We start from the raw sequence: 27,580 nt of genomic DNA, 5'->3' as shown, positions 1-27,580 counted from the left end.
ATATCCAACCCTGGAACTTAGGAATGGAGAAAAGAAATTATTGCTGCCTCCTTCCATGTCCACAAATAAATAGGCTTCTACTCTAAATGTAGATGGGATGGGTGGAGCAGCGTGGGGAAAGAAGAAAGAAGCAGGAGAGGAGGAATAATAATTTCCGAAATTATTGAAAAACAGAAAAGCTTTTATGGTTTAGTTTGGAGATGTTAGGCCTCTCTGAGTCAGCTGGTCTGATGATAGAGGAGAGAGATTGGAGGTATGGGGATCCTCTCTTGCTTCTGTCTCTTTCAAAGAAGGTCCTTTTCACACTGGGAAGGGTAGAATAGCATAGTTAAGAGTGAGTCCTCACTGAGGAGGTAAAATTTAAGACAGTACCTACTTGATTTAAATGGGTTATCCAATATCTTTGATTCTAGACATTATAATACTTTTTGTTGTTGTTGTTAACTTCAGGAAGCATCTCATAATCAATATATAGTTAATATGGCAGGGTATTTTCCCCTGAAAACTTGTTATAAAGTAACTGGTTCATTAGTCTCTTGATCATGTCTTAGAATAAGGGAAGTTAAGGTATTTTCCTTATAGAATGTTCTGTTTCAAATCACTACAGACATCTGTCAGTCGTTGAACTGAAGAATTATAGTGAAAGATGCTGAAAGACTTGGAAGTTGTAGAGAAAGGTACTAGAAGATTGGAAATGAGGAAATGTGATTTGTATTTCAAAAGGGATAAGAAGATGGGCTGACAAGGTTGATATTGTTCCTGGGCAATACTCTAGAACAGGGGTCAGCAAAGTTTTTCTGTAAAGGAACAGATAGTAAATATTTTTGGCTTTGTGGCCATATAGACTCTGTCACAATTGCTTAGTTCTGCCATTGTAGCATGAAAACAGCTATAAATGCCATGTAAGCAAATGAACATTGCTGTGTTCCAATAAAACTTTATTTATAGAAGTAGGAGGAGCAGGCCAGATTTGGCCCACAGGTGGTAGTTTGACATCCTCTGCTTTAGAATAAATTATTAAGTGGGTTTTGGGGGGTTTTTTGTTTTTGTTTTTTGTGAGTATGGAGGGAACTGGTCAGTCTTCATTCTTTGGGAATAGATCAGGACTAGGAAGTTCTTCTCCACCATTTTTCAGCAGAGTTACTATTATTACATAAGATCAAAAGTATAGTTTATTTTGATGTCATTGAGGCATGTGGCAGAATGTTTCGAAGGAAGCTTTATGGATGAAGAAATGTAGACCACTGCCAATTAGGTAGTTAACTCTTCAGTGCCTGCTATCTTTGAACTGATAAGAAGCATTGGCTGATGACACTATATGAGAGCAAGCAGCAAATGAATGATACCAGAACAATTTAATAGTATCATTTCTTTAAAAGACTCTGTATGTTAGCTTTTGAGATAAAAAGAACTGCAAACATGACGTTTGATAAATTACCCAATATGTTTGATGGAATTATATATAGTAAAATGATATTGTCTTTCTCAAAGAGCATCATCGTACCCCACTGCTCCCTTCCTGAAACGTAGTGTCCCACTCAGTATAGTCTTCTTTCCTTGGCCCTAAAATACACTGTAGTTTTTTTTGTAAGATTTTATTTATTTATTTGACAGGGAGAGAGAGCAGGGGGAGTGGCAGGCAGAGGGAGAGGGAGAAGCGGGCTCCCTGCTGAGCAAGGAGCCCTGTGCGGGACTCGATCCCAGGACCCCGGGATCATGACCTGAGCCAAAGGTAGACACTTAACCAACTGAGCCACCCAGGTGCCCCATACTGTATTTTTAATCAATAAATTTAATTGTATAATGGCAAATTAAACTTTTGGTGACTCAAACTTCATCTTCATACCAGGTTTCTATTGACTAACAAGCATACAATAGGAACATTCATAAATTAAAAACTGTATCTCCCAAGCTCAGTGTTTAAACGGGAGTGGGCGGGGCACTTGGGTGGGCTCTGTGTTAAGCGTCTGTCGGCTCAGGTCATGATCCCAGGGTCCTGGGATTGAGCCCCATGTTGGGCTTCCTGCTCCGCGGGAAGCCTGCTTCTCCCTCTCCCACTCCCCCTGCTTGTGTTCCCTCTCTGGCTGTCTTTCTCTCTGTCAAATAAATAAAATCTTTAAACAAACAAACAAACAGGAGTGGGCGATACAGGCTTCCGGTTACAGAATGAATAAGTCGTGGGGATGAAAGGTACAGAATAAGGAAAACAGTCACTGTGTGGTGGCAGATGGTAGCCACACTTGTGAGCAGAGCATAACTTACAGAGTTGTGGAGTCACTATACTGTATAGCTGAAACTAATGTAACATTGTCAACTATACTTCAATTTAAAAAGAAGACTTTACAGGGGCTTCTAGGTGTCTCAGTAGGTTGAGCATCTCATTCTTGGCTTTGGCTCAGGTCATGATCTCAGGGTTATGAGATCAAGCCCTGCATCAGGCTCCACGCTTAGCACAGAGTCTACTTGAGATTCTCTCTCCCTCTCCCTGTGTCCCTCCCCTTGCTCCCACACACACACACACTCTCTCTCTCTCTAATAAATAAATAAAATCTTTAAAAAAAAGTAAACAAAACTTCACAGATAACACAATGTAAAATAAGCCCTTCATGTGCGGCGGTTTTCCAACAACTCTAACATTCTGGACTCACCAACATTTTAAGTCCACACTAAACCAAAAATTCCTCAGGATTGTAAGTTTTAGTCACAAAGCCTACATACTTTCCCTTCCGAAGACTCAGAAGTATTTGATGTTCTGTCATGTATTCACGTTTCCCAGAAAATGTCAGTCCTATTCTAGAATGCAGTGTGCAAAGGAGAAAAAAATCAGAGTCTGTGACAGAGGGTCAGAGAGGACACGGAGCAGCAGAAGCAGGTATAATTGAATAAAAGTGTGTCAGCTGGGACTCAGTACTACAAGGGACAGAAAGCCAGCTCCATCTCGCCTAAAAAAGAGAGAGCAAGGAAGGGTGAGGGAAAGGAGTGATTCTTAGCAATTTATTAGCTTCTGTGGCTGTAAAGTCCAGAAATGTGGCTAGTTCCTAATCATGCAAACATTGTCACCAAGTACAAGTCGCTGGTTTCTCTCTGCTCTTACTTCCATGATGGTAGCCTTGCCCTCCTTTTCACATTGTGACCTCCAGCAGCTTCAGGCTCTTCCCATTATGTTGGCCAAACAGCCCTGACAGTTCATACCCTCACACCTCACTATTCAGGAAGATGAGAGAGCTGCTTTGTCAGGAGCTCCTATGGGAGAAGGAGAACTCCAGAAGCCCGAGGGTTCCCTTAACTTTTGCTTTCATTAGCTCTATTAGTTTATGTACCAGTCCCTGAACCCGTTGTTGTGGAGGTGGGTAGAACGTGCTGATTGGCTTATATCAACCAAGGCCCACGCCCCAGGGCTAGAGGTAGTGTCCCCCACTCAGACTCTAAGAGAATGGGGAAGGACTGTTTTCTCAAAGGGGACTTGGGGTCCTGCTCCCAGGAGGGAGGGGTATGTTGGGCAACAGACAGGGACTTTAAGAAGTGATAGCATGGAGGAAAGGACCAAAGAGGAGGTCTTCCAGATAAACAGCACAGCATCCTTATGCCTTTTACCTATTTGTGTAGCTTTTAAAGCATCACTGATATGGTAATAATGCATCCCTGATATTCATAGTGATGAACCTGAGACATCTAGGAAAGGTTAAATTATGTTTGAGTTACTGAGATGGGGAAGAAGTTAATGGATGTTGGAAAGGTTTATGTGTGTGTTAATAAATATCAGTGTTTTAAAAGGACTTAAATAAGCCGACCGAAAAGCTCTTTTTACCATATCAGGGTTTTTTTTTCTTTCTTTTTAATGTCTAGTATTTCCTTGTTCTTAATCTTAACATGTACCTCACCAGAGCCATGGGTTTAACTGTGAACTGTTTTCACAAGCTGTGCTTTATTTGGTTTATATCTTAACAAAGTAAAATTACATTTATTGAAGAAAGTACTGTTTTTTGCTTTTGTCCAGAATGCATACACAGCCACGGCTATCAACAGCACCAACTTTTGCACCTCTGCAAAGGACGCCTTTGTCATTCTTGTGGAGAACGCTTTACGGGTGGCTGCCATCAACACAGTGGGGGATTTCATGTTATTCCTAGGCAAGGTAAGACCAGATATGTTATCTCAGACATACAGTGAATTTTTGCATATATATATTTGCTTTTTTTTAAGATTTTATTTATTTATTAGAGAGAGAATGAGAGATAGCACGAGAGGGAAGAGGGTCAGAGGGAGAAGCAGACTCCCCACTGAGTGGGGAGCCCAATGTGGGTCTCGATCCCGGGACTCCAGGATCGTGACCTGAGCCGAAGGCAGTCGCTTAACCAACTGAGCCACCCAGGCGCCCTATATTTGCTTTTTCATTTGAAAAATATCTAGCCCACCAAAAAACTAAAAGTAATATATGGAATATAAAAGAAGCACTTACAAAGCCCTTAGTATGTGTCAGGCGTTGTTCTAAGTACTTTACCTGTATAGTGCTCATTTAATCCTAGCAACAACTTTGTAAAGGAAGTTCTATTATTATCCTCATTTTACAGATGGGGAACTGAGATGCAGCAGTTAAGTAATCTGTCCATGTTTCTCCTTACATATTTTGATCTGTAAAGAATTCAGGAATAGTCTGCTTAGTGGTTAGGGGTGCTGTATCTGGACCCTGACTACCTGGATTTAAATCCTGGCTCTGTTACTTACTAGCTGTGTGACCTGAGGCAGGGTACATAAGCATTCTGTGCCTCCGTTTGTTCATATGTGGAAGTGGGATAACAATAGAGCCAAACCCCTAGGGTTGTGAGGATTAGATGGGTTAATACATGTAGTGTACCTAAGACAGTGCTTGACACTTTGTAAGTTCTTGATGAATGTTGGCTGTCACTGTTACTGTATATAAATGCTTTTAAAACAGAGCTGTGTGGGAATGAGACTTATGTGTCCTTAAAGTGTCTGAAAAGAGGTAATTTTTCTGTATTACTAAAATCTGCAGAATAATAAATAACATTATCATTGGATTTTTTGTATCTGTAGCTCCAACCATAAAATACTCAGAAAATTTGAAAAATTGAACTAACACCACCATAACCTAATAATATCATTTTTATATATTTCCTTTTTATATATAACCTAATAATATCATTTTTATATATTTCCTTTTTATATATAAGCTTTTTTATAGGCTTATATATCTGTAGTCCAACAATCATAGCATACTTACCAGTTTGTTCTACCCTTTGCATTTATATTATATCGTATCCAGTTCTCCTATTGCTTTGATAATCTTCATAATTATTCATAATCATGATGGGTAGTATTTTATCAAATGCTATTCATAGACATTCTCTTACTACTAAACACTTAGGTTATTCCAGCCACTGTGTTTTGAAAATGTTTTTGAAAAGGAAAAAATACTTGGTGTAGAGAGGCCAAGATACCATGGCATGGTGTCAAGTTCTCAGGCAGCTGTCATCTAAAAAGAATTATAAAACTGTGCAGTTGTTTTGAAAATCTGTGATTAAACTTACACTATTGGATTTGTTCTTGTCATGTTTTTACAAGAGGAAATGTTTTATACTAAGGATTGAATGAGTCAGTCCATGTTAAGGACTGAGTATAGTGTTTGACACTCTTATTAACTATTGCTATTATTTATATGCTATATGACTAATTTAGGAAGGCTTCAGATTTTTTTGTCTATTTTATGTGTTACATATTTATAATTTATCCCTACTGCTAAGAAGGATATGAGGCAGCTTAAAATGTGAACATATGCACACAGAGCAGTTAAAATAGAAGAGAAACCATATAGAGGAATAACTGAAAATTATACTCAGGGGCAGCATTTGATCATGATGGTGATTTTAGTAAACTCTGATGGAGACACTTGCTCAGTACGAGGTACTGAGGAATGTACTTTATGTGAAGTGTTATTCATCCTCTCCTGTAGGGTGAGCCACTACTATTATCTTCATTTTATAGCAGAGGAAGCCAAAGTTTAAAGAACTAGAATGTGACAGAGCTGGAGTTCAAACTTAGGTCTGTCTGACTTCTCAGTTTTCAGTCACTATGTACTGACATTAAGTTTGCCCTTGGACTTTTTTTTTTTTAAGTCTTTTGATTCAGTAATTCTCTTGATGGTAAACCACTGCTAGAAATAATTCTAAATACAGAAAAATACAGCATTATTTCTAATAGTTATCAATTGCAAACAATCTACTGCTTACCAATAGAGAAATGGTTAGAAATAATAGTCAGCAGACTGTTACTCATCTGTTACACCATGTTTTTCATTAAAAGTTTATAATATAAGTACATATGACAAGTGAAAAGGCTGAGTAAAACTACTTGACTATAACTGTTAAGTACTGTTTAAGAATGTACATGAGAAAGAATTACTCTCTCAAAATGTTAGTGATTATCTTTGGATATTGAAAATATGAGTGAGAGGGAGAAGCAAGATGGCGGAGGAGTAGGAGACCTAAATTTTGTCTGGTCCCAGGAATTCAGCTAGATAGTTACCAAACCATTCAGAACACTTACAAACTCAACAGGAGATCGAAGAAAACAATAGCAGCAACTCTCTGAACAGAAAAGCGACCACTTTCTAGAAGGTAGGACGTGCGGAGAAGTGAATCCAAGGTGATATTTGGGAAGAGAGAGTGGGAAGGGAGCCTCTGTCAGCCAGCTACCGGCAAGGGATAGAGCCGTGGAGCCTTGGAACTTTTAGAAGTCGGCTCCGCTGAGGGACGTCGCTCCAGTGGCTAAGCAGGGGGTGGAACCCTCACTGGGACACTGTAGTCTCAGGACCCTTGGGGTCACAGAAAGACTGGAGGTACCTGAGTGCGGCAGAGCTCCCGAGTATCGGAGCGGGGAAGCCGGTTGCAGAGACGGAGCCAAGGAGTGGGATCTCAGCTCGGGGTGGCCATAAACCGTGATCCGTGGCACACTCGGACCACTTCTCTTCCAGCAGGGACCCAACAAGCGGCAGATCCGGGGAGACTCCCCTTCCTCCCCCGGGAGGAGCGGCACAAGAGCACACCGCAGGACTCTGCTGGGTTTGGAGACTCCAAACGGGGTCGGGTGCCAGAGATAGAAACGCTTGGTCTCAGGCCGGGTGAGCACAGAGTGAGGCTGGAGACTGGAGAGACAGGAGTGATTGACTGCCTTTCTCTGGGGGCTCACTTTGAAGGGGGGCCCCAGCTGTTGGCTCCTCCGGGACCAGAGATTGGGAAGCCGCCATTTTCACTCTCATCCTCCAAAGCTGTACGTAAAGCTTTCAGGGAACAAAAGCTACTGAGAGCAAACCTGAACAGATTACCTAGCACAGCCCCTGACAAGGGTGTTGTAATTCCGCCTCAGGCAAAGACATTTGAGAATCACTGCAATGGGCCCCTTCCCCAGAAGATCACCAAGAACAGCCAGCCAAGACCAAGTTTACCGATCAATGAGAAGGGCAAAACTCCAGCACTAGGGGAATAACAGCACATAGAATTCATGGCTTTTTCCCCATGATTCTTTAGTCTTTCAAAGTTAATTTTTAAATTTTTCTTTATTTTTTCTTTTTCTATTTTTTTAGTTGAATTTTTCTTCTTTCCTTTTTCAACCAACATCCTATTTTATCAATTCCTTTTTTAAAGTCTTTTTTAATTTTCATTTTTACAGTCATGTTCTATTCATTGTATTTAACCTTATTTTTTGTGTGTATGTATATATATATATGTGTGTGTGTGTGTGTGTGTGTGTGTGTGTATATATATATATATATACAAGTTTTTCTTTCTTTAAGATTTTGGGATGCAATTTCTTCTAACAGACCAAAATATACCCAAAATCTAGTGTGTGGCTCTGTTCTATTCACCAGCCTGATCATATTCTTTTTTTTTTTTTCTTTCTTTCTTTTCCCCCTGGTTTCGGGTCTCTTCTGATTTGTTTAGTGTATATTTTTCTGGGGTCGTTGTTACCCTTTTAGCATTTTGTTCTCTCATTCATCTATTCTCCTCTGGACAAAATGACAAGATGGAAAAACTCACCTCAAAAAAAAAGAACAAGAGGCAGTACTGACTGCCAGGGACCTAATTAATACAGACATTAGTAATATGTCAGAAATAGAGTTCAGAATGACTATTATAAAGATACTAGCTGGGCTTGAAAAAAAGCATAGAAGATACTAGAGAATCGCTTTCTGGAGAAATAAAAGAACTAAAATCTAACCAAGTCGAAATCAAAAAGGCTATTAATGAGGTGGAATCAAAAACGGAGGCTTTAACTGCTAGGATAATGAGGCAGAAGAGAGAATTAGTGATATAGAAGACCAAATGATGGAAAGTAAAGAAGCTGAGAAAAAGAGATAAACAACTACTGGATCACGAGAGAATTGGAGTGATAAGTAATACCATAAAGCGAAACAACATTAGAATAATTGGGATTCCCAGAAGAAGAAGAAAGAGAGAGAGGGGCAGAAGGTATATTGGAGCAAATTATAGCAGAGAACTTCCTGAATTTGGGGAAGGAAACAGTCATCAAGTCCAGGAGGCACAGAGAACCCCCTTCAAAATCAATAAAAATAGGTCAACACCCTGACATCTAATAGTAAAACTCACAAGTCTCAGAGACAAAGAGAAAATCCTGAAAGCAGCTCGAGACAAGAGATCTGTAACCTACAATGGTAGAAGCATTAGATTGGCAGCAAACCTATCCACAGAGACCTGGCAGGCCAGAAAGGACTGGCATGATATATTCAGAGCACTAAACAAGAAAAATAAGCAGCCAAGAATACTATATCCAGCTAGACTGTCACTGACAATAGAAGAAGAGATAAAAAGCTTCCAGGACAAACAAAAACTAATAGAATTTGCCAACACCATATGAACCCTACAAGAAAGGGGTCCTTTAAGCAAAGAAAGAATCTAAAGTAACATAAACCAGAAAGGAACAGAGACAATATACAGTAACAGTCACCTTGTAGGCAATACAGTGGCACTAAATTCATATCTTTCAGTAGTTACCCTGAATGTAAATGGGCTAAATGCCCCAATCAAAAGACACAGGCTATCAGATTGGATAAAAAAACAAGACCCATTGATATGCTGTCTGCAAGAGACTCATTATAGACCCAAAGACACCTCCAGATTGAAAGTGAGGGGGTGGAAAACCATTTACCATAATAATGGACATCAAAAGAAAACTGGGGTGGCATTCCTTATATCAGACAAATTAGATGTTAAACCAAAGACTATAATAAGAGATGAGGAAGGACACTACGTCATACTTAAAGGGTCTATCCAACAAGAAGATCTAACAATTGTAAATATCTATGCCCCTAACATGGGAGCAGCCAATTATATAAGCCAATTAATAACAAAAGCAAAGAAACACATCAACAACAACACAATAATAGTGGGGGGCTTTAACTCCCCCCTCACTGAAATGGACAGATCATCTAAGCAAAAGATCAACAAGGAAATTAAGACTTTAAATGACACACTGGACCAGATGGACTTCACAGATATATTCAGAACATTCCATCCTAAAGCAACAGAATACACATTCTTCTCTAGTGCCCATGGAACATTCTCCAGAATAGATCACATCCTGGGTCACAAATCAGGTCTCAACCGGTACCAAAAGATTAGGATCCTTCCCTGCATATTTTCAGACCATAATGCTTTGAAACTAGAACTCAATCACAAGAGGAGAGTCAGAAAGAACTCAAATACATGGAGGCTAAAGAGCATCCTACTAAAAAATGAATGGGTCAACCAGGAAATTAGAGAAGAATTAAAAAAATTCATGGAAACAAATGAAAATGAAAACACAACTGTTCAAAATCTTTGGGATGCAGCAAAGGTGGTCCTAAGAGGAAAGTATATAGCAATACAAGCCTTTCTCAAGAAACAAGAAAGATCTCAAATACACAACCTAACCCTACACCTAAAGGAGCTGGAGAAAGAACAGCAAATAAAGCACGAGAAGAGAAATCATAAAGATCAGAGCAGAAATCAATGAACTAGAAACCAAAAGAACAGTAGAACAGATCAACGAAAGTAGGAGCTGGTTCTTTAAAGAATTAATAAAATTAATAAACCCCTGGCCAGACATACCAAAAAGAATAGAGAAAGGACCCAAATAAATAAAATCATGAATGAAAGAGGAGAGATCACAACCAACACCAAAGAAATACAATTACAAGAACATATTATGAGCGACTATATGGCAGCCAATTAGACAGTCTGGAAGAAATGGATGCATTCCTAGAGACGTATAAACTACCAAAACTGAACCAGGAAGAAATAGAAAACCTGAACAGACCCATAACCAGTAAGGAATTTGAAGCAGTCATCAAAAGTCTCCCAACAAACAAGAGCCCAGGGCCAGATGGCTTCCCAGGGGAATTCTACCAAACATTTAAAGAAGAAATAATACCTGTTCTTCTGAAACTGTTCCAAAAAATAGAAATGGAAGGAAACCTTCCAAACTCGTTTTATGAGGCCAGCATTCCCTTGATCCCAAAACCAGACAAAGACCCCATCAAAAAAGAGAACTACAGACCAATATCCCTGATGAATATGGATGCAAAAATTCTCACCAAAATACTAGCCAATAGGATCCAACAGTACATTAAAAGTATTATTCTCCACGACCAAGTGGGATTTATTCCTGGGCCGCAAGTTTGGTTCAACATCTGCAAATCAATCAATGTGATACAATACATTAATAAAAGAAAGAACAAGAACCATATGATCCTCTCAATAGATGCAGAAAAAGATTTGACAAAGTACAGCATCCTTTCTTGATTAAAAGTCTTCGGAGTGTAGGGATAGAGGGTACATACCTCAATATCATAAAAGCCATCTATGAAAAACCCACAGCAAATATCATTCTCAGTGGGGAAAAACTGAGAGCTTTTCCCCTAAGATCAGGAACATGGCAGGGATGTCCACTATCACCACTGATATTCAACATAGTACTAGAAGTCCTAGCCGCAGCAGTCAGACAACAAAAAGAAATCAAAGGCATCCAAATCAGCAAAGAAGAAGTCAAACTCTCACTCTTTGCAGATGATATGATACTTTATGTGGAAGACCCAAAAGACCACCCCAAAACTGCTAGAACTCATACAGTAATTCAGTAAAGTGGCAGGACATAAAATCAATGCACAGAAATCAGTGGCATTCCTATACACCAACAACAAGACAGAAGAAAGAGAAATTAAGGAGTCGATCCCATTTACAATTGCACCCAAACCATAAGATACCTCGGAATAAATCTAACCAAAGAGGCAAAGAATCTGTACTCAGAAAACTATAGAATACTCATGAAAGAAATTGAGGAAGACACAAAGAAATGAAAAACGTTCCATGCTCATGGATTGGAAGAACAAATATTGTGAAAATGTCAATATTACCTAGAGCAATCTACACATTTAATGCAATCCCTATCAAAATACCATCTACTTTTTTCAAAGAAATGGAACAAATAATCCTAAAATTTGTATGGAACCAGAAAAGACCCCAAATAGCCAGAGGAATGTTGAAAAAGAAAAGCAAAGCTGGTGGCATCACGATTCCAGACTTCCAGCTCTATTACAAAGCTGTCATCATCAAGACAGTATGGTACTGGCACAAAAACAGACATATAGATCAGTGGAACAGAACAGAGAGCCCAGAAATGGACCCTCAACTCTATGGTCAGCTAATCTTCAACAAAGCAGGAAAGAATGTCCAATGGAAAAAAGACAGTCTCTTCAACAAATGGTGTTGGGAAAATTGGACACGTGCAGAAGAATGAAACTGGACCATTTCCTTACACCACACACAAAAATAGACTCAAAATGGATGAAGGACCTAAATGTGAGACAAGAATCCATCAAAATCCTTGAGGAAAACACGGGCAGCAACCTCTTAGACCTCGCAGCAACTTCTTCCTAGAAACATCGCCAAAGGCAAGGGAAGCAAGGGCAAAAGTGAACTATTGGGACTTCCTCAAGATAAAAAGCTTTTGCATACAAAGGAAACAGTCAACAAAACCAAAAGACCACCGACAGAATGGGAGAAGATATTTGCAAATGACATATCAGATAAAGGGCTAGTATCCAAAATCTATAAAGAATTTATCAAACTCAACACCCAAAGAACAAATAATCCAATCAAGAAATGGGCAAAAGACATGAACAGACATTTTTCTAAAGAAGACATCCAAATGGCCAACAGACACATGAAAAAGTGCTCAGCATCACTCGGCATCAGGGAAATCCAAATCAAAACCTCCATGAGATACCACCTCACACCAGTCAGAATGGCTAAAATTAACAAGTCAGGAAATGACAGATGTTGGCGGGGATGCGGAAAAAGGGGAACCCTCCTACCCTGTTGGTGGGAATGCAAACTGGTGCAGCCACTCAGGGAAACAGTATGGAGGTTCCTCAAAAAGTTGAAAATAGAGCTACCCTACGACCCATCAATTTTACTACTGGGTGTTTACCCTAAAGATACAAATGTAGTAATCTGAAGGGGCACGTGCACCTGAATGTTTATAACATCAATGTCCACAATAGCCAAACTATGGGAAAAGCCTAATGTCCATCAACAGATGAATAGATAAAGAAGAGATGGTGTGTGTGTGTATGTGTGTGTATATATATATACACGCACATACACACGCGCGCGCGCACACACACACACACACACACACACTGGAATATTATGCAGCCATCAAAAAAATGAAGTCTTGCCATTTGCAACAACGTGGATGGAATTAGAGGGTATTATGCTAAGCGAAATAATTCAATCAGAGAAAGACAAGTATCATATGATCTCACCAATAATGAGGAATTTGAGAAACAAGACAGAGGATCATAGGGGAAGGGAGAGAAAAATGAAACAAGACGAAACCAGAGAGGGAAACAAAGCATAAGAGACTCTTAATCTCAGGAAACAAACTGATGGTTGCTGGAGTGGAGGGGGGTGGGGAGGGATGGGGTGGCTGGGTGATGGACACTGGGGAGGGTATGTGCTTTGGTGAGCACTGTGAATTGTGTAAGACTGATGAATCACAGACCTGTACCACTGAAACAAATAATACATTATATGGTAATAAAAAAATATCATAAAAAAAAGAAAGACAATATGAGTGATTCCAAACCCCTCCCCCTGCTCTACCATAATGAGATAAATTTCTCTATATTAAATATGCATTTTTTATAATGGAGAAATATAAGGATGATAAAATGACCTGTTTTAAAATGGACTGAGTTTTTCAGCAGCCTAGTGACCTGGCAAAAGTTTTTCTTTAGTTTTATCATAACCTTTTTTTCATTCCACAAATATCGAGTACCCACTAGTAATGTGCTAGCGACTTTTCTGGGTACTGGTTATATACTAGTCAAACAAAATTTAAAATCTAGTAGAAAAGTCAGTTTTATATCCCTCTTTTCACTTTATATTATGTTATGATCATTTCGTATTTTATTAAAAATATTTTAAACATGGTTATAGAAATGTATCATTTATTTAACCAAACCTCCGATTTTTTTTTACAGTTTAACTATTCTCATTTAGGGCGCCTGGGTGGCTCAGTTGGTTAAGCAACTGCCTTCAGCTCAGGTCATGATCCTGGAGTCCCGGGATCGAGTCCCACATCGGGCTCCCTGCTCTGCAGGGAGTCTGCTTCTCCCTCTGACCCTCCCACCTCTCATGTGCTCTCTCTCTCAAATAAATAAATAAAATCTTTAAAAAAATAAATAAATAAATAAAAATAAACTATTCTCATTTTACTAATATAAACTATGATACAGCAAAACTTTTGTATACAAATCTTTGCCTGTGTCAGTCCTTATTTCCTGATTCCAGAATCCTAGAAGTAGAATTAATGACTCAGAGTATGTAATAGGTTTCTTCATGTGCATTACCAAATTGTTTTCCAGAAACATTTAAGTTTGAATAATATAAAATTTATAACACTGTAAAAAAATTACTTTTAAAACCATGAAAGATGTTTCTTAATCCAGACACACCCCCCCCTCAAAAATGAGAGGGGAATAGTCTTCTGGGTTTCCAACATACTGAGATAAACATTCTTTAGTTTTCTTTTTTAAAAATGTAGTTCTGATCACCGAATATAGTAAATCTTTTGAAAGCGTTTCTTTCATTATAATTAAAAGTGGTTGCTAGTATACAGAAATCGTTTCTGATCTGATAGTTCAAGTGGGTCGATCAGAATAAGCATTATAAAAGATAAGGAGCCCCTGGGTGCCTCAGTTGGTCAAGTGTCTGCTGTTCAGCTCAGGTCATGATCCCAGAGTCTTGGGATCCCCCGAATTAGGCTCCCTGCTCATCAGGGAGTCTGCTTGTCCCCTCTCTCCCTCTCACCCTCCCCCTGCTAATGCACGCTCTGTCTCTCTCTCTCTGTCTCTCACTCCCTCTCAAATAAATAAAATCGTTTTTAAAAATAAAAGTGTCAGGAACAGACTATTGATAATATACAACTTGGATTAATCATGAGGTAATTTTGCTTAGTGGAAAACACCAATCCCAGAAAAGTAAATACTGTATGTTTCCATTTATATAACATTCTTATATACCTTTTTTTAAAATTAAGTAAGCTCTACACCCAACGTGGGGCTTCAACTGATTATATAACATTCTTGAAATGACAACATTATGGAAATTGGGAGCAGATTTGTGGTCACCCAGCTAGAGATGGGGTTGGGGGGAAGAGTAGAGGTAGTTATAAAAGGTTAAAGTGAAGGATCCTTGTGATGATGGAAGTGTTCTGTATCTTGACTATGTCAATGTCAATACTGTGTTTGTGGTATTACACTATATACAAGATGTTACCATTGAAGGGAACTGGGTAACAGGTACACGGAATCATTCTGTGTTATTTCTTACAACTATATGTGAATTCAAAATTGTCTCAAAATTTAATATTTAATTTTAAAAAACTCTGAATTTAAAAGAAAACAAAAGACAATGGCGTGGATTCCATTTCTGTGGAACCTAAGTGGTTTCATGGAATGGTAATTAGATTTGGGAGGAATCTTAGCTCCTCTAATTTAGTGGCTTGTGACCTGTGATCACTGGCCTATAGGGTCCTCACAGGTAAGAATAGAGATTTACAAGCTATTTAAACATTTTCAAGGCTAGTAGATAATGCATATTTGCCCAATAAAACTACAAAAAACCCCACAAAATCTCAAGTTGTCCACTTCTGTGTGAAATTATTTCATCTCTATTTGATAATACTTCTAATATTAATTATAGGCAGTTTATTTGGCATTGATTAATAAGAAATGAGAATATGAATTATTATGTAAATAGGTGCTATTTTACTGGTAAATAAAATCTTTCAAAACTTGAGTTCCACATGGAAAGGGCATCATAAATGCAAGATTTATGGTGGAAATGAAAGGAAGAAACAAAGATTGCCAGGCACTGTGTTACATGCTTTCAGAATGCTTATTTTAACAATCATGGGATGTATGTACGATTTATGTCTCTTTTAAAGGCAGAAAAACAGACGCAGAAAGGTTAAATTTGAACTTGCTTGGAGTCACAAAACCAGGAAGTATTAACTCTGTGATTCAAATCTACATCTTTCTGATTCCAAAACTAGCACTCTTTCCTTCCTGCTGCTCACATCCTGCCCTATGTATGAATCTCTAGTATTGTATCACCAATAATTTATCCTGTAGAATAGGAGAGCCTAAGCTTTTTAAATCATGTTTTATTAGAAAAAAATTTTGATCACACTTCCTAATATATTTACATTTATTAATATATGTATAGCTTTTAATATGTATTATAAAGCATAGTATAAAAGAAAATTTCAACAAATGTGAGATACAGTTTGAGGTTCCAGGTGATCCCCTTAAATACTTCTTGGGTATGTGTACCCCGCTATGGAAACCACTGATATAGACCCGTACTTCTTACAGGCTGCAGACTTTATCAGAATGACCTGAGGTACTTTTTAAATGAATATCGCTGGGTTTCATCTTAGATTGAACCAACTGGACTTGGGGTAGGGCCCAGGAATCTGTTATTCATGAACTCCCCAAGTGATAACCAGCCCGCCATAGTTTGAGAGCCATTAATGTATCCTCTGCTTGAATAAATGCATGACACCCTTTCACTATATTTGGGGGTAATTATTACATTTGTTTGCCCTTTTTGGCTAAATATCATTAACTCTTGAAGTTGTTTCTAATGTGACAATATCCAGCCTTCCACCTCAACAGCTTTTACCTCAACATTGGTTTGTCTGAGCTACACCTTCTCCCTATAATTGACTTTATTTAACATTTCAAATGTGGCTTAACTTTAAGTGGTATAATGAGAGCATAAAGAACCTCAGTCCTTCTGTAGGGCGGATATCAAAAGTTTGAAGAAGAGTTTTCAAAAACAGTGGTTTCATTCTAAAAACCAAAAAGAGTGAACGAAAATGGATATAATTAGCGATCTGTAGAAGTCACCCCAGAAAGTAAGTAACTGTAAGAGAGGATTCCTGAGTGTTTTCCACAAAAAATGGTGGAGGGTCTTCCAAATTTTGGGCAGACCCTGACTTGCTCCCTAAAATCATCCGAGAAGGGTCAGTTTATAGCCTAACCAATATTTGTCTAATGCATTGTAGCTGTTGGTTAAAATAATGGTGAAGGAGAGATGCTTTGGTGTGGATAAATAGTAGGGAAAAGGCAAGAGAATTCTTTTTTTTTTTAAGATTTTTTTTTTTTTAAAGATTTTATTTATTTATTTGACAGAGAGAGACACAGCGAGAGAGGGAACACAAGCAGGGGGAGTGGGAGAGGGAGAAGCAGGCTTCCCGCGGAGCAGGGAGCCCGATGTGGGGCTCGATGTGGGGCTCGATGTGGGGCTCGATCCCAGGACCCTGGGATCATGACCTGAGCCGAAGGCAGACACTTAACTGAGCCACCCAGGCACCCCAAGGCAAGAGAATTCTTAGTCTGCCCATTCTCAGCACTCGGCAAGGAAAGCCTGCTGTGGTTCTAGAGACTCTTTCTTTCCCTTTGTTATTTAATGCTGGATGGTAGGCCAAGTAAGGGGCTGAGCAAGACTGTGTTTAGGATTCAGTATAACCTATTGCTGCTTTATATCCATATCCAAGTATTTGCTGAGTTTTTACTTGCAAAGAGTGCTCGAGTTGGCATCGTAAGACCTTGATTTGGGTGGTATCTGCTTTTCTGCTCTGTGACCTTGGGCAGGTTGCCGAGTGTCTCTGAGCATGTTTCCCAATCTATAAAATGAGAATGATGATGTTTGCCATAAACCATTCAAAGGGACTGAAAAGCTGAACTAAAATGTAGTAAAAGAACCACAAGAAATGTAAAGTGCTGCCTGGGAAGGATCAGAGTATGTGGTTTTGACAGTAAGCAAATTGGCTATTTCTTGTATTCTTCTATGATGGATCTTTGTGGCAACCTCTTTCCTCACAGGTAATCCACATCTAAATTTTGTGGCAAATCATATTAAATTTGCCATGTATTCTATGTGAAATAAAATACGAAACAAAGAAAAAACTCTTATGTTTGTTGCAGCATTATTTATACCAGAAAACAATAGGAGGCTCCAGTTGTAGGAGTCGGTCAAATTTTAAGCCCCCCATAAGATGAAATTATGTGGCTAAGTATTTATAACATTTATAATGATACTATAAATATTAATGAATAGCTTTTAATGATTCATATGTATAATACTATTTCATATATGTGAAAGTGCTTAGAAAGAAGTACATAGCAATACCCTGGAATGTCAATAATTTTCTTCTGAGTGCTAATAGGGCCATTTTCTAAAATATGCATACACTTATTTTAAAAATTGCTACAGGTGCTACATATGGGAAGTTTTAAGGAACAAGCATAACATTTGGAAAACATGACTATTTTTTCATGTAAACCAGAAGTGTTTAAAGGATGATGTTTTATTTATGTGACATGCACGTATATGTGCACATATACAGATGTATATGTGTCTATGGGTCTGTGTGAATGATACTTCCTAACTTGAGGTGGAATGAATGTATGCAACCATCACTTATAAATATTGAAGGGAACTTGAAATCTATACATGATGAAGAAACAATGGTTTTCTTTCGTAGGCTATTAAATGTGCTCTTTGTTCTCTCTGCTTCAGGTGCTGATAGTCTGCAGCACAGGCTTGGCTGGGATTATGCTGCTCAACTACCAGCAAGATTACACAGTCTGGGTGCTGCCTCTGATCATCGTCTGCCTCTTTGCTTTCCTAGTCGCTCATTGCTTCCTGTCCATTTACGAAATGGTAGTGGATGTATTATTCTTGTGTTTTGCCATTGATACAAAATACAATGATGGGAGTCCTGGCAGAGAATTCTATATGGATAAAGTGCTGATGGTAAGTACTTCAAATGCCCTCGACTGCTTTAGGGGTAAAAATACTAGTCAAAATATTTTGCCAAACATTCTCTATATTTCATTCCTATTATATGCAACTGAGTAATTCACAATTAGACCTGTGGTGCTCATGAATGAGCTTAGTCTTAGGAAAATCAGGGAAGGAGGTCCTTGGGCATGGATGGGACCATTTAAATACACCTAGCTGGAGCAATACCCATTGATAGCCCTGAGTTCACATTATTTTAGACTCCTGGCTCCCTCTCTGCGGTTAGACTGATTAGAATTGACTTCTTAAACCTGAATTTTAGCCCTTGAATTGGAACACTGGACCACCGATGTTCTAAGTGCCCTTTCCTAAAGTGGAGTTCAAAGACGTCCCAGGTTGTGGTACCTGCCTGTATTTCTCCATCTATCACCTTTCCAAATATTACTGCTGTCAGCCCCATTAAAACTCATTATCCTAAGTATGCCAGGCCAAATTGAAGGTGTTTCGTAATGAATACAGATTAACAGACCCATGATTGTATTGTTTTCCATTAGTCAAGATCCGAACCTTTACACAGGTATTACATTCAGATTCTTTATAGTTAGGTAGCCTCTGCAGTTTTCCTATATTAGAATCTCTATAGAAATTTTTTACAAATTTAGAAATCCTATTTAAATGGTTCAAATACTGTTATCAATGTCAAATTCTACCAAATTAAGCATACTTCTTAATAATAGCACTTTGCTATTAAGCTGTGAAATATTCCTATTTGAAGAGTGGGTAACATTGAAGACTAAACATTAGACATTGAAATAACAAGTCTTCTTCCAGGAACATGTTTTATCTAGTTAAATCTAAAATAAATGTGTCAATAAATAAAATAGATTTTTTTTTCCAATCACAAAAATTCCAAATGATTTAACTGGCGTATTTGGTACTGATTATCTCTTTCACTGAGAACACCATCAGCTAAATTTTGGACATTTTTGTAATGTCTAAATTATAATTCTAACTGGCTGTTTTCATGATGGAATTTGACTTGTGAGCATTCCATCTCCCTTCTGATTAAGGCATTGAGAAGAATTTGGGGATGCCTGGCTGGCTCAGTCAGGAGAGCGTTTGACTCTTGATCTCAGGGTTGTATGTTTGAGCCCCACGTTGGGTGTAGATAAAATCTTAAAAAAAAAAAAAGGAAGAAGTATTTGTTTTTGTTTTTTAAACCCCTGATCAAAAGCTGAGTAAAAGAAATACACTTTTTCTTCTTTAGTTTTTTCCTGTAAGAATAATGAGGATATTTAATGGAGAAGTGCTCCATAAACTTTGACAAGATAGAAATGTTTCCGCCAGGGCATAATCCCATTTTGACTACTTTTGACCATAGATTCTGGTTGTTACTTCCTGTCTTCCTGCTTTATGGAGTAATTTGAAAGCCAGATAGACTTTTTTTTTAAAGTAGCTTATTTATGGTTTGGTAAAAACAGTATTCTGGCCTTAGTGGTATCGATACTTTCTTTTACCTTCTAGGGTTATTTTAAAGAGAGGGCTTCTGGAGTGAAATGCTCTCATTGTTCCGTTTAACCTTGATACGCAAAAAGTAAAACAACAAATAAAGCAATAATCTATGGGAAAATAGTCCTCTTCAAAAAAAAAAAGTTAGGTATTTTCTCTTCCAAATAGAAGTAACATTCTCTCTTTGAACCTAAGTGCAATGGTCCCAATGAATGGATGGAAAAAAGATTTCATCTTGACAAATTGCAGCCTACCCACACAAACTTATTAGCAGCTCTTGGGTAGGATACTAAATATTATTTATTGCCATGTTTTTAGGCCATCCCTTTACTAACATTGAATCCAAATATGTCAGTGCTCCTTAGGATTCATCTACCAACCACAATCTGAAAGGACCTAAGAATTTATGCCATTTGGTCCATATTTTGCAGGAGTTTGTGGAAAACAGTAGAAAAGCAATGAAAGAAGCTGGTAAGGGAGGCGTTGCTGATGCCAGAGAGCTAAAACCGATGGTAGGTGGACCTGAGGAGGTGGCCGGCCTCCAAGAGTTTCATTTTCACTTCCTTTCTCTCTCTGTCTTCACTGACTGCACTTCTTCGGGAGAAGCTGTTATTATCTGTATCACGCAGGATGTACTGCTCTTTCTGTTTGTATGTTTACCCATCACTTGGATGGCAGAATTCTTGTCACAACTGAGACCACCTTCTGTAAAAGTAAGCTGAAAGGAACAGTGTCTTTTTCAGTGCTCATGGTGGGGAAGGGGCTATTTTTGTCCCTAAAGTAAAATTGCTATTTCTGGGGTGGGGGGTGTTTTTTGTTTTTTTGTTGTTGTTTTTCTTTTTAACTGTCAGTGTTTGGTTTTCATCAGACTGAACATTTGGTTGTACACTTAAACTGACAGTTTCATTTTTGTCATTTTTGGAAGGTGATAATAATTCCTTTCAACTTGCTAAAATTCATATCCCCCACTTTTTTAATATTGGTTTGTTTATGTTGCTGTCTTTTATCCTTCGCTTTTTCTTCTGTTGCCTGGATTGTACTTTCTTTGTTTCTTAAGCTATTTTTCAGTAGAAAACAAGGTTATTTCCATCAACACTCACATTCCCACTCATTAAGACAACCTGGTCTTGTCTAGCCTCAGCTTAATTGTGAGAAGGATAAATTATCTCTGCTTAGTGATACATATGTATTATAAGTACTCTACTTTCATTTGACAAGAAGAGACTTAGTCAGTGTAAGAGAATCCTGAGTTGCTTTTCCCACAGATATTCTCACCTCTGCATAATGACAGATGTCTCTCACATATGTTTGTGTAATTACTGCCTATTTTACAAATGTGTTATTCTTAAAGAGCATGTGACTTCAAAATATTATATAATTGCTTACCTTCTTAAACAGTTCATTTTAAATAACATGCCTTCTAATTGCACATAATGTCCAAAAGTGTGAGATGAAGACTCTTCTTTCTTCTTTCTAGTTTAATAAAGTTGTTGATTTCATAGGTTTCCATCTTGAGAAATACATAATATAAAACAAGCCCATTTAAGTATATAGGAGTAAAGGAATGGGTTTGTTTAAGGTAGGGGGAAGGGAGGCCATATGTATATGCAAGATAATTGCATATTCAATCTAATTTAAAGCCTCAACAGAATGTTTAGATATAAACTCTTTCCTCCATAACCCCTTCCAGGCCCTATTTTGGTGTTGCTTTTAATAGCACTGATGATTATAAAGTCAAACCTTCAATGTTTAGTTCCCAAGGTACAGATCACTCTAATCGTAAGTAAATTATGTAGCACTCTTAGTTTTAAGCATTCATCAGCCAGAACTTCATTGAGTGGGCAAGCGGCCCCATCAGCAATGCCCCCGGTCTGGTTACTTGCCTTCCCTACCCTTTCTTTCTGTGTCCCCCTTACTTGACACTGGCTGACAGGAACAACAGTAAAGATTCTCGCCAACCTTCTGGTGGCATGGGTAAATGAGGAAGGCTTTCTTCTTGTCACTCTTGGCTTATCTTACTTGTTCAGTAAATAAGGTTCCCAGCCTATAACTTAAAAAGGTAAAATATAAAATCTTTTCTTTTTTTTTAAAGATTTTATTTATTTATTTATTTGAGAGAGAGAGAATGAGAGATAGAGAGCACGAAAGGGAAGAGGGTCAGAGGGAGAAGCAGACTCCCCGCCGAGCAGGGAGCCTGATGTGGGACTCGATCCCGGGACTCCAGGATCATAACCCAAGCCGAAGGCAGCCACTTAACCAACTGAGCCACCCAGGCGCCCAAATATAAAATCTTAAAATGTAAACTATCTTCCCCCCACCACTTTCTGTCTTCTAGTGGTTGATACTTCTATTAAATCATTTGTCAGTAATAATCATTTTTCAAAAGGGAGAAATATGTGGAGGTCTAGACTAGCTTAGTTTGAACTATGAATTGGCATGTATTTCTGCATTATCCTTTAGTGAAGACAAATTGTGGTAGACCAGAATGCAAGTATGTCTTCCCTTACCAAAACCCCATTTCATAGGTAATAATACTAGGAGAATTGCCCAAGTTATATGGCATTCTACCAGAAGCCAAGAATTTAGAAAGGTTTTTTTTTCCCCTAATATTGCTTTCAGTTTTAAATTAATGTCCCTTAACTCAAACACTGCTTTAAAATCTTCCTTCACTTTTTGCTTTTATTTTATGTTGTTCATCAGCTCATTGCTTGCAGATTAATGACAAAACTCTCCACTCTGTCCCAAAATATATCTTAAATATGCATTGTTCTTCCAAAGCTGGTGCTTTGGACATTATAGCATTTGATCCCTGAGAATGTTTTATATGTTTTAAAAAGTTCCCAGGAGAGAAGTTGAGATGTTGTTCACAGGGTAGTTAAATATTTTAAGCATAATCAATACCTCCAATTCTTATCCCTCTTTTGCATTAGCATGGTAAGAGTTGACCACCATCTTGGATGTGTCCCTAAATAATTATCTGAGAAATTCCTCACTAAAGTTTAGGGATTGGTAGATATTAGGATTGCTTATTTGTATTTCCTTGTTTTAATTCACAGGTTATTCCCATAGATGAAAGTTCTGTAAAAGCATCATACCTATTTTGTCATATCTATACAACCTGCTTTTTAAGTTCACTGATCTATCTTCTTTCTTAATGGGATATTTTAATTTAGGGTTTACTTTTAGCCTATAGAATAATGTTCAGGAAAAAATGATGTTTTAGATTTCCCTTTTGACAGGGGATCATTGAACTAAATATAAGGACTTCCAGTTTTCCTCTTGGACTATTTCCTTTTTTTTCTTTTTTCTTTTTCTTTTTTTTGAGAGAACCTCACTAGTTAAGGAAACTTTGAAGGTTTGTGAGGTCATCCTGTACATCTTTGAAAATGATTTTAGAAAAATTGATCAAATGTGATGTAGAAGTTTAAGAAAGAGACTTTCCGGCCTTCTGCGTACAGGAAAGAATTTGTAGAGGAAAGGGAGAAAAAACCTGGACACTGTAGCAACATAGGCCAGAGACGTATTCAATGCATATCTCAAAGATGACCCAGAAGGAAGTGTGACTTTCAACATTCATAGGAATTGCAGCCCCTGGAATATAGGTTCGGGGAGAAGGGCTCTCAGTCCATTTTGCTTTGTTGCCGCTTGTGACCATCTATGTGTTTGTAACATCATTCATGATCTCCTTTTAATGGTAATTGTCTAAGATTGTACTCTGTATGACTTTGTTTTCTAGGCTTCGGGAGCAAGTTCTGCTTGAACCTAGCCGACCGTTATGGAACCCATTGACATTCCAAAACAATATATACACATAACTATGTATTTGTGTGTGTGGGTGTGTGTATATATGTATATGTATGTGTGTATATATATGTATATGTATATACACACACACACATAATCAGCCAAAATCAGAGAAAAGGAACAGGGATTTAATACCTTTTTTATGCTTATTTTTGTCAAACATGTACTCCTTTCATACGGGTGGCTTTTACAAGGCAATTGCCGTCATTTAATGTTTTCAATTGTAATTGTCTTAATGGAAATGTTAAGATTCATATCTGATTAACATTTTTAATAACTTAGAGGAGATTTTAACTTTAGTTATTTAAATTAGGTAAAATGATTGTACCGAATTCTCTGTCTAAAGTTTATTCAGGGGTGATTTCCCTGATGTGTGCATAAAAATCAAGGTCTTATTTTACTGATGCATAAGTCCTAGCCGGATGAGACTAGGCATATGCTTTCAGATAAATAAGGAGATACTCCAGTCATTTTTCCCCAATCAAAGAAGCCATGTCATTTTACTTTTAGAAACATACTAGTGGACTCAGTATGGGAATTTTCATAATAGCTCATGCATTTGTCAGCCAACATTAAAAAGTAACCAACTCCTCAGGTATTTGTAGTTTACCCTAAGCTTCTATAAGAGAGTAGGTTAAAAAGAAAAGGGTAGATAATCTTTCTTATGCAAACTTTGTTCTTATAGTTTGTCTTTCTTTCATTTTTTACTTTAGTAGCATCCTCCACACATTGGTGTGCCTGATTTCAAGGGAAGCTGGGGCACCCAGCAACTTTAGCCTTTAGTTTCCGTGTATTGATTTGCAGATTAAGTAATGCTGGGAGGAATAAAAAAAGAAGGGGAGAGAGAAACATGCAAATTCCAGTGCTTGGGCTTCTGCTTCTAAGGAACTAAAGTGGCTTCAGGCTAAGTGGCCATTTTATTCAAATGCTTGCTGTAAAATCTGAAAACATACTGGCAGGTGCTCCTCTCCTTGGCAATTCATTAAGTATCCAGAATTCTACAATGTTTAACTGAAGAATTGGTTATGTTTTGATCCTCAAGTGTTGAATATTCTTTTTGTTTGGGAATGGGTTTGGGGTTTTTTTGTTTCTCGTTGTTTTTCTTTTTTATTCCTGAAGCTTACCAGATATGAATGGCTAATATTCCATTGTTCTGCTTATTGTAATGGTGAATGCTTTAAGAAAAAAAAAAGTGTAATTTGCTAAGAATAATTCATGATCTGTTTATGCGATAACTCCTTTTTGTTACAATTTTTTTAAAAAAAGCTATTTTTGTTAATGTAAAGTAAATATTTCAGAGCAAATTTTTTAAACTTATTGCACTAAATACAGGCTCTGTACAAAAAAAAAAAAGCCTCAGCATTTTATCATTCCGTGGAAGAAGAATCTTTTGAAAGAAAGCATTGCCTCTTACCAGAATTAGACAGTGAATTAGACCGGTATTATGGAAATGCATACAATTAATGTCACTAGGGCTTACTAAGCAGCGGTTTGCTCATGTGCTTGCTTTCAAAGGGTTAGACCTTTAAATTGCTGCAAAAGTAAATTGTATTTTTTCTTCTTTTCTTTTTTTTAGTATCCGTGTTCTTTACTCTAGCTAGGCTAAAATTTGCTAAATGCCTTGGTTTCTTTTCAAAGCTCATGTAATATTTCTGATTTTTCAGAATATTTGCAATAAGAGTCTGGAATTAAAAAAAAAAAACAACAACACACACACATACACAGTTAAGAGCTCATATCTTGGCGAGAACTGGGAAACCAACATTGTGAGAATAGCTATTTTGAAACAATAATTCTCCAGAAGTTAACATCTAACATTGCCAGACAGTTTCATTGTACTCTTTTTGTATCATTTGAAATGGAATAAATATAATGATGTAACTAACAATTATCCAAATAGATGAGAGAGCAAATCATGTAAGAAAATTCAGAGTACCTTCTGTTTCATAGCCACACAGATTTTGGACATTAAGAAACATTGGGAACTAAATTTAAGATTGGAAAAAGTCTGGAAGATGAGTATCAGAACAGAAGACATTCTATTGTAGGAGCTAGCTATTTTAGGAGATGTCCCTCCAAAGTGACCTGATGGAAGTCTTGAATTTGGAAATTAGGTTCTACTCACTTGGACATCCCAGCATCACGGACTCTTGCTGTTCCCCTGTTCCATTTGCTCGCAATCTCAGCTATTTGGAAGCCACCAGGAATGCTTTCTAATTATCATTTGCAACTAGAACTGTAATCAGAAAGAAATTTTGTATTTTTGTATAACTTGATTGTGTGCCATTTTATATAACAGGTCCTGTTTTACAAATAAATTTTGTTCTACTAACTTTGTGTTTAGAAATTATGATCTATGTGTAACCATGTCATTTGAGTTCCAAATTAATTGCCAGGCTGTTTTCCCTAAGTAAATGTGTGTGCCATGTAAGTAGATATATGCATCTCTGCATATATATGTTACAGAGGCACACACAGAGAGATATTTAACATATAGAATATCACTCTCATATGAACTTCATTCCTTGATACATTTTATAAAGCCTCACACAGGCTTTTTAGCAATATTTCAATGTTTTGAGGTTATGTTTGGATATTCCTGCTGCCTCTTTCATTCATTGTGAGTCATTCTTCAGCTAGCTCTGGGCTGCCTTATTGCTATTTGCTCACTGCCTCCCATCTTCTGCCCAAGTGAGAAGAATAGGTGAAGAACAAAAATTATCCGTGATATGTGGTGACCTGAATAATTTTATAAGCCATTGACTCTGTGTTGTGGTTTGTGTCTTTTTCTGTGGTGGATCTTAAAAATCGTGTTCAGTACTGACATCTCCAGAGTACAGTTACAGTCCACTAGTGTAAATGGTGATCGTGGTGACCAGAGTATCACTGTGGGTTCTGCCATCAACAAAAGGCTCTGGCACATGATTAGACTTTGCAGGCTCCTGCCTCAAGAGTCAGTGATGCTGTAATATAAAATGGAAGGAAAAAGGTTATATTTCAGTATAAATCCAAGAGACCTATCTTCTATGGGAGGCCTAACCAGTACGTTAGGTAAACATTAGGAATTTAGCTAGGGCATTGAGATTATATAATCCTTAAATGGATGAGCAGAGCTCAAAGCAGGTTGTTCCTTTAAACCATTTAATGCAATGCTTAATGTTTAGGATTAGAGCTTTTATCCTATCCTATAGCATGATTAAGTCCTATGTTACTGCAATTTAAGTAGCTTAACTGTGTTTTGGTCCCCAAACTTTGTCCATAATGGTTGGAGAGGAGGCTCTCACTGAGTCTCTTTCAAAATTATGCTGGAGATAAGTTTTTTTCTTTGTAGAGATGTTTCCTTACTCTTGTATTTTCTTTTTTCAGCAAAGAACATTAAGCTGCTGATTTCCAATACCATTGACCTTGGTATCTGCCAAGGGCCCTTGTCTTTCCAGGGCAGTTTCAGGATTTCATCCCAGTAGGGGGTAGTGAAGAGATGACCCCTTCCTTTATCCTGGTCCTAAGCTGCTTCTTTATACCAGAGTGATGCTTCTCCCACCAAAACTGCGGGCACCAAATATCAGGCCGTATCAGTGCCCCCAAAGCTTCAGCCATTTCCACCATGCACGGTACTAGCTAATAAAGGCCATTTTAGGAGATTCCCACCCCAACCCACCCCACCTGCAAAATAGGACTATGGGGTCATTTCCAAAACCAGAGCTGCCAGTTATGGTGACCTAAGCATTTTATTTTATCTTTGGTCAGTAACCTCATTTGAATTTCTGGAGTTTCCAGTAGCCTTAACATAGCCTGTGAGAAGTTACCTTCAGAAAAGTCTTTAAGCTTTCACCTTTCAGTAAGTTCTCTACTGCTTTTTTTATTGCTACTTA

At 37.8% G+C, this 27,580-nt stretch overlaps 1 protein-coding gene across 4 annotated transcripts in view; it reads left to right on the top strand.

Annotated features, from left to right (window-relative positions):
- Nucleotides 1-27,580, top strand: part of SLC44A1 (solute carrier family 44 member 1) — a 197,130-nt gene that overhangs the window by 128,008 nt on the left and 41,542 nt on the right. For 2 of the 4 annotated variants that reach the window (XM_027614816.2, XM_027614814.2), the window contains 4 exons: nt 3,998-4,135; nt 18,171-18,407; nt 20,336-20,416; nt 23,641-26,040. In XM_027614816.2, coding sequence (XP_027470617.1) covers nt 3,998-4,135; nt 18,171-18,407; nt 20,336-20,416; nt 23,641-23,664 — 480 coding nt within the window. In that variant the 3' untranslated portion in view covers nt 23,665-26,040. Of the gene's footprint in view, nt 1-3,997; nt 4,136-18,170; nt 18,408-20,335; nt 22,048-23,640; nt 26,041-27,580 lie in introns of those variants that run through there. The other 2 variants (XM_027614815.2, XM_027614813.2) reach the window with 2 other exon arrangements.

The sequence above is a fragment of the Zalophus californianus genome, chromosome 13 (assembly GCF_009762305.2).
Source record: "Zalophus californianus isolate mZalCal1 chromosome 13, mZalCal1.pri.v2, whole genome shotgun sequence".
Lineage (NCBI taxonomy): Eukaryota > Metazoa > Chordata > Mammalia > Carnivora > Otariidae > Zalophus > Zalophus californianus.
This window is presented reverse-complemented; position numbering and strand designations above follow the sequence as displayed.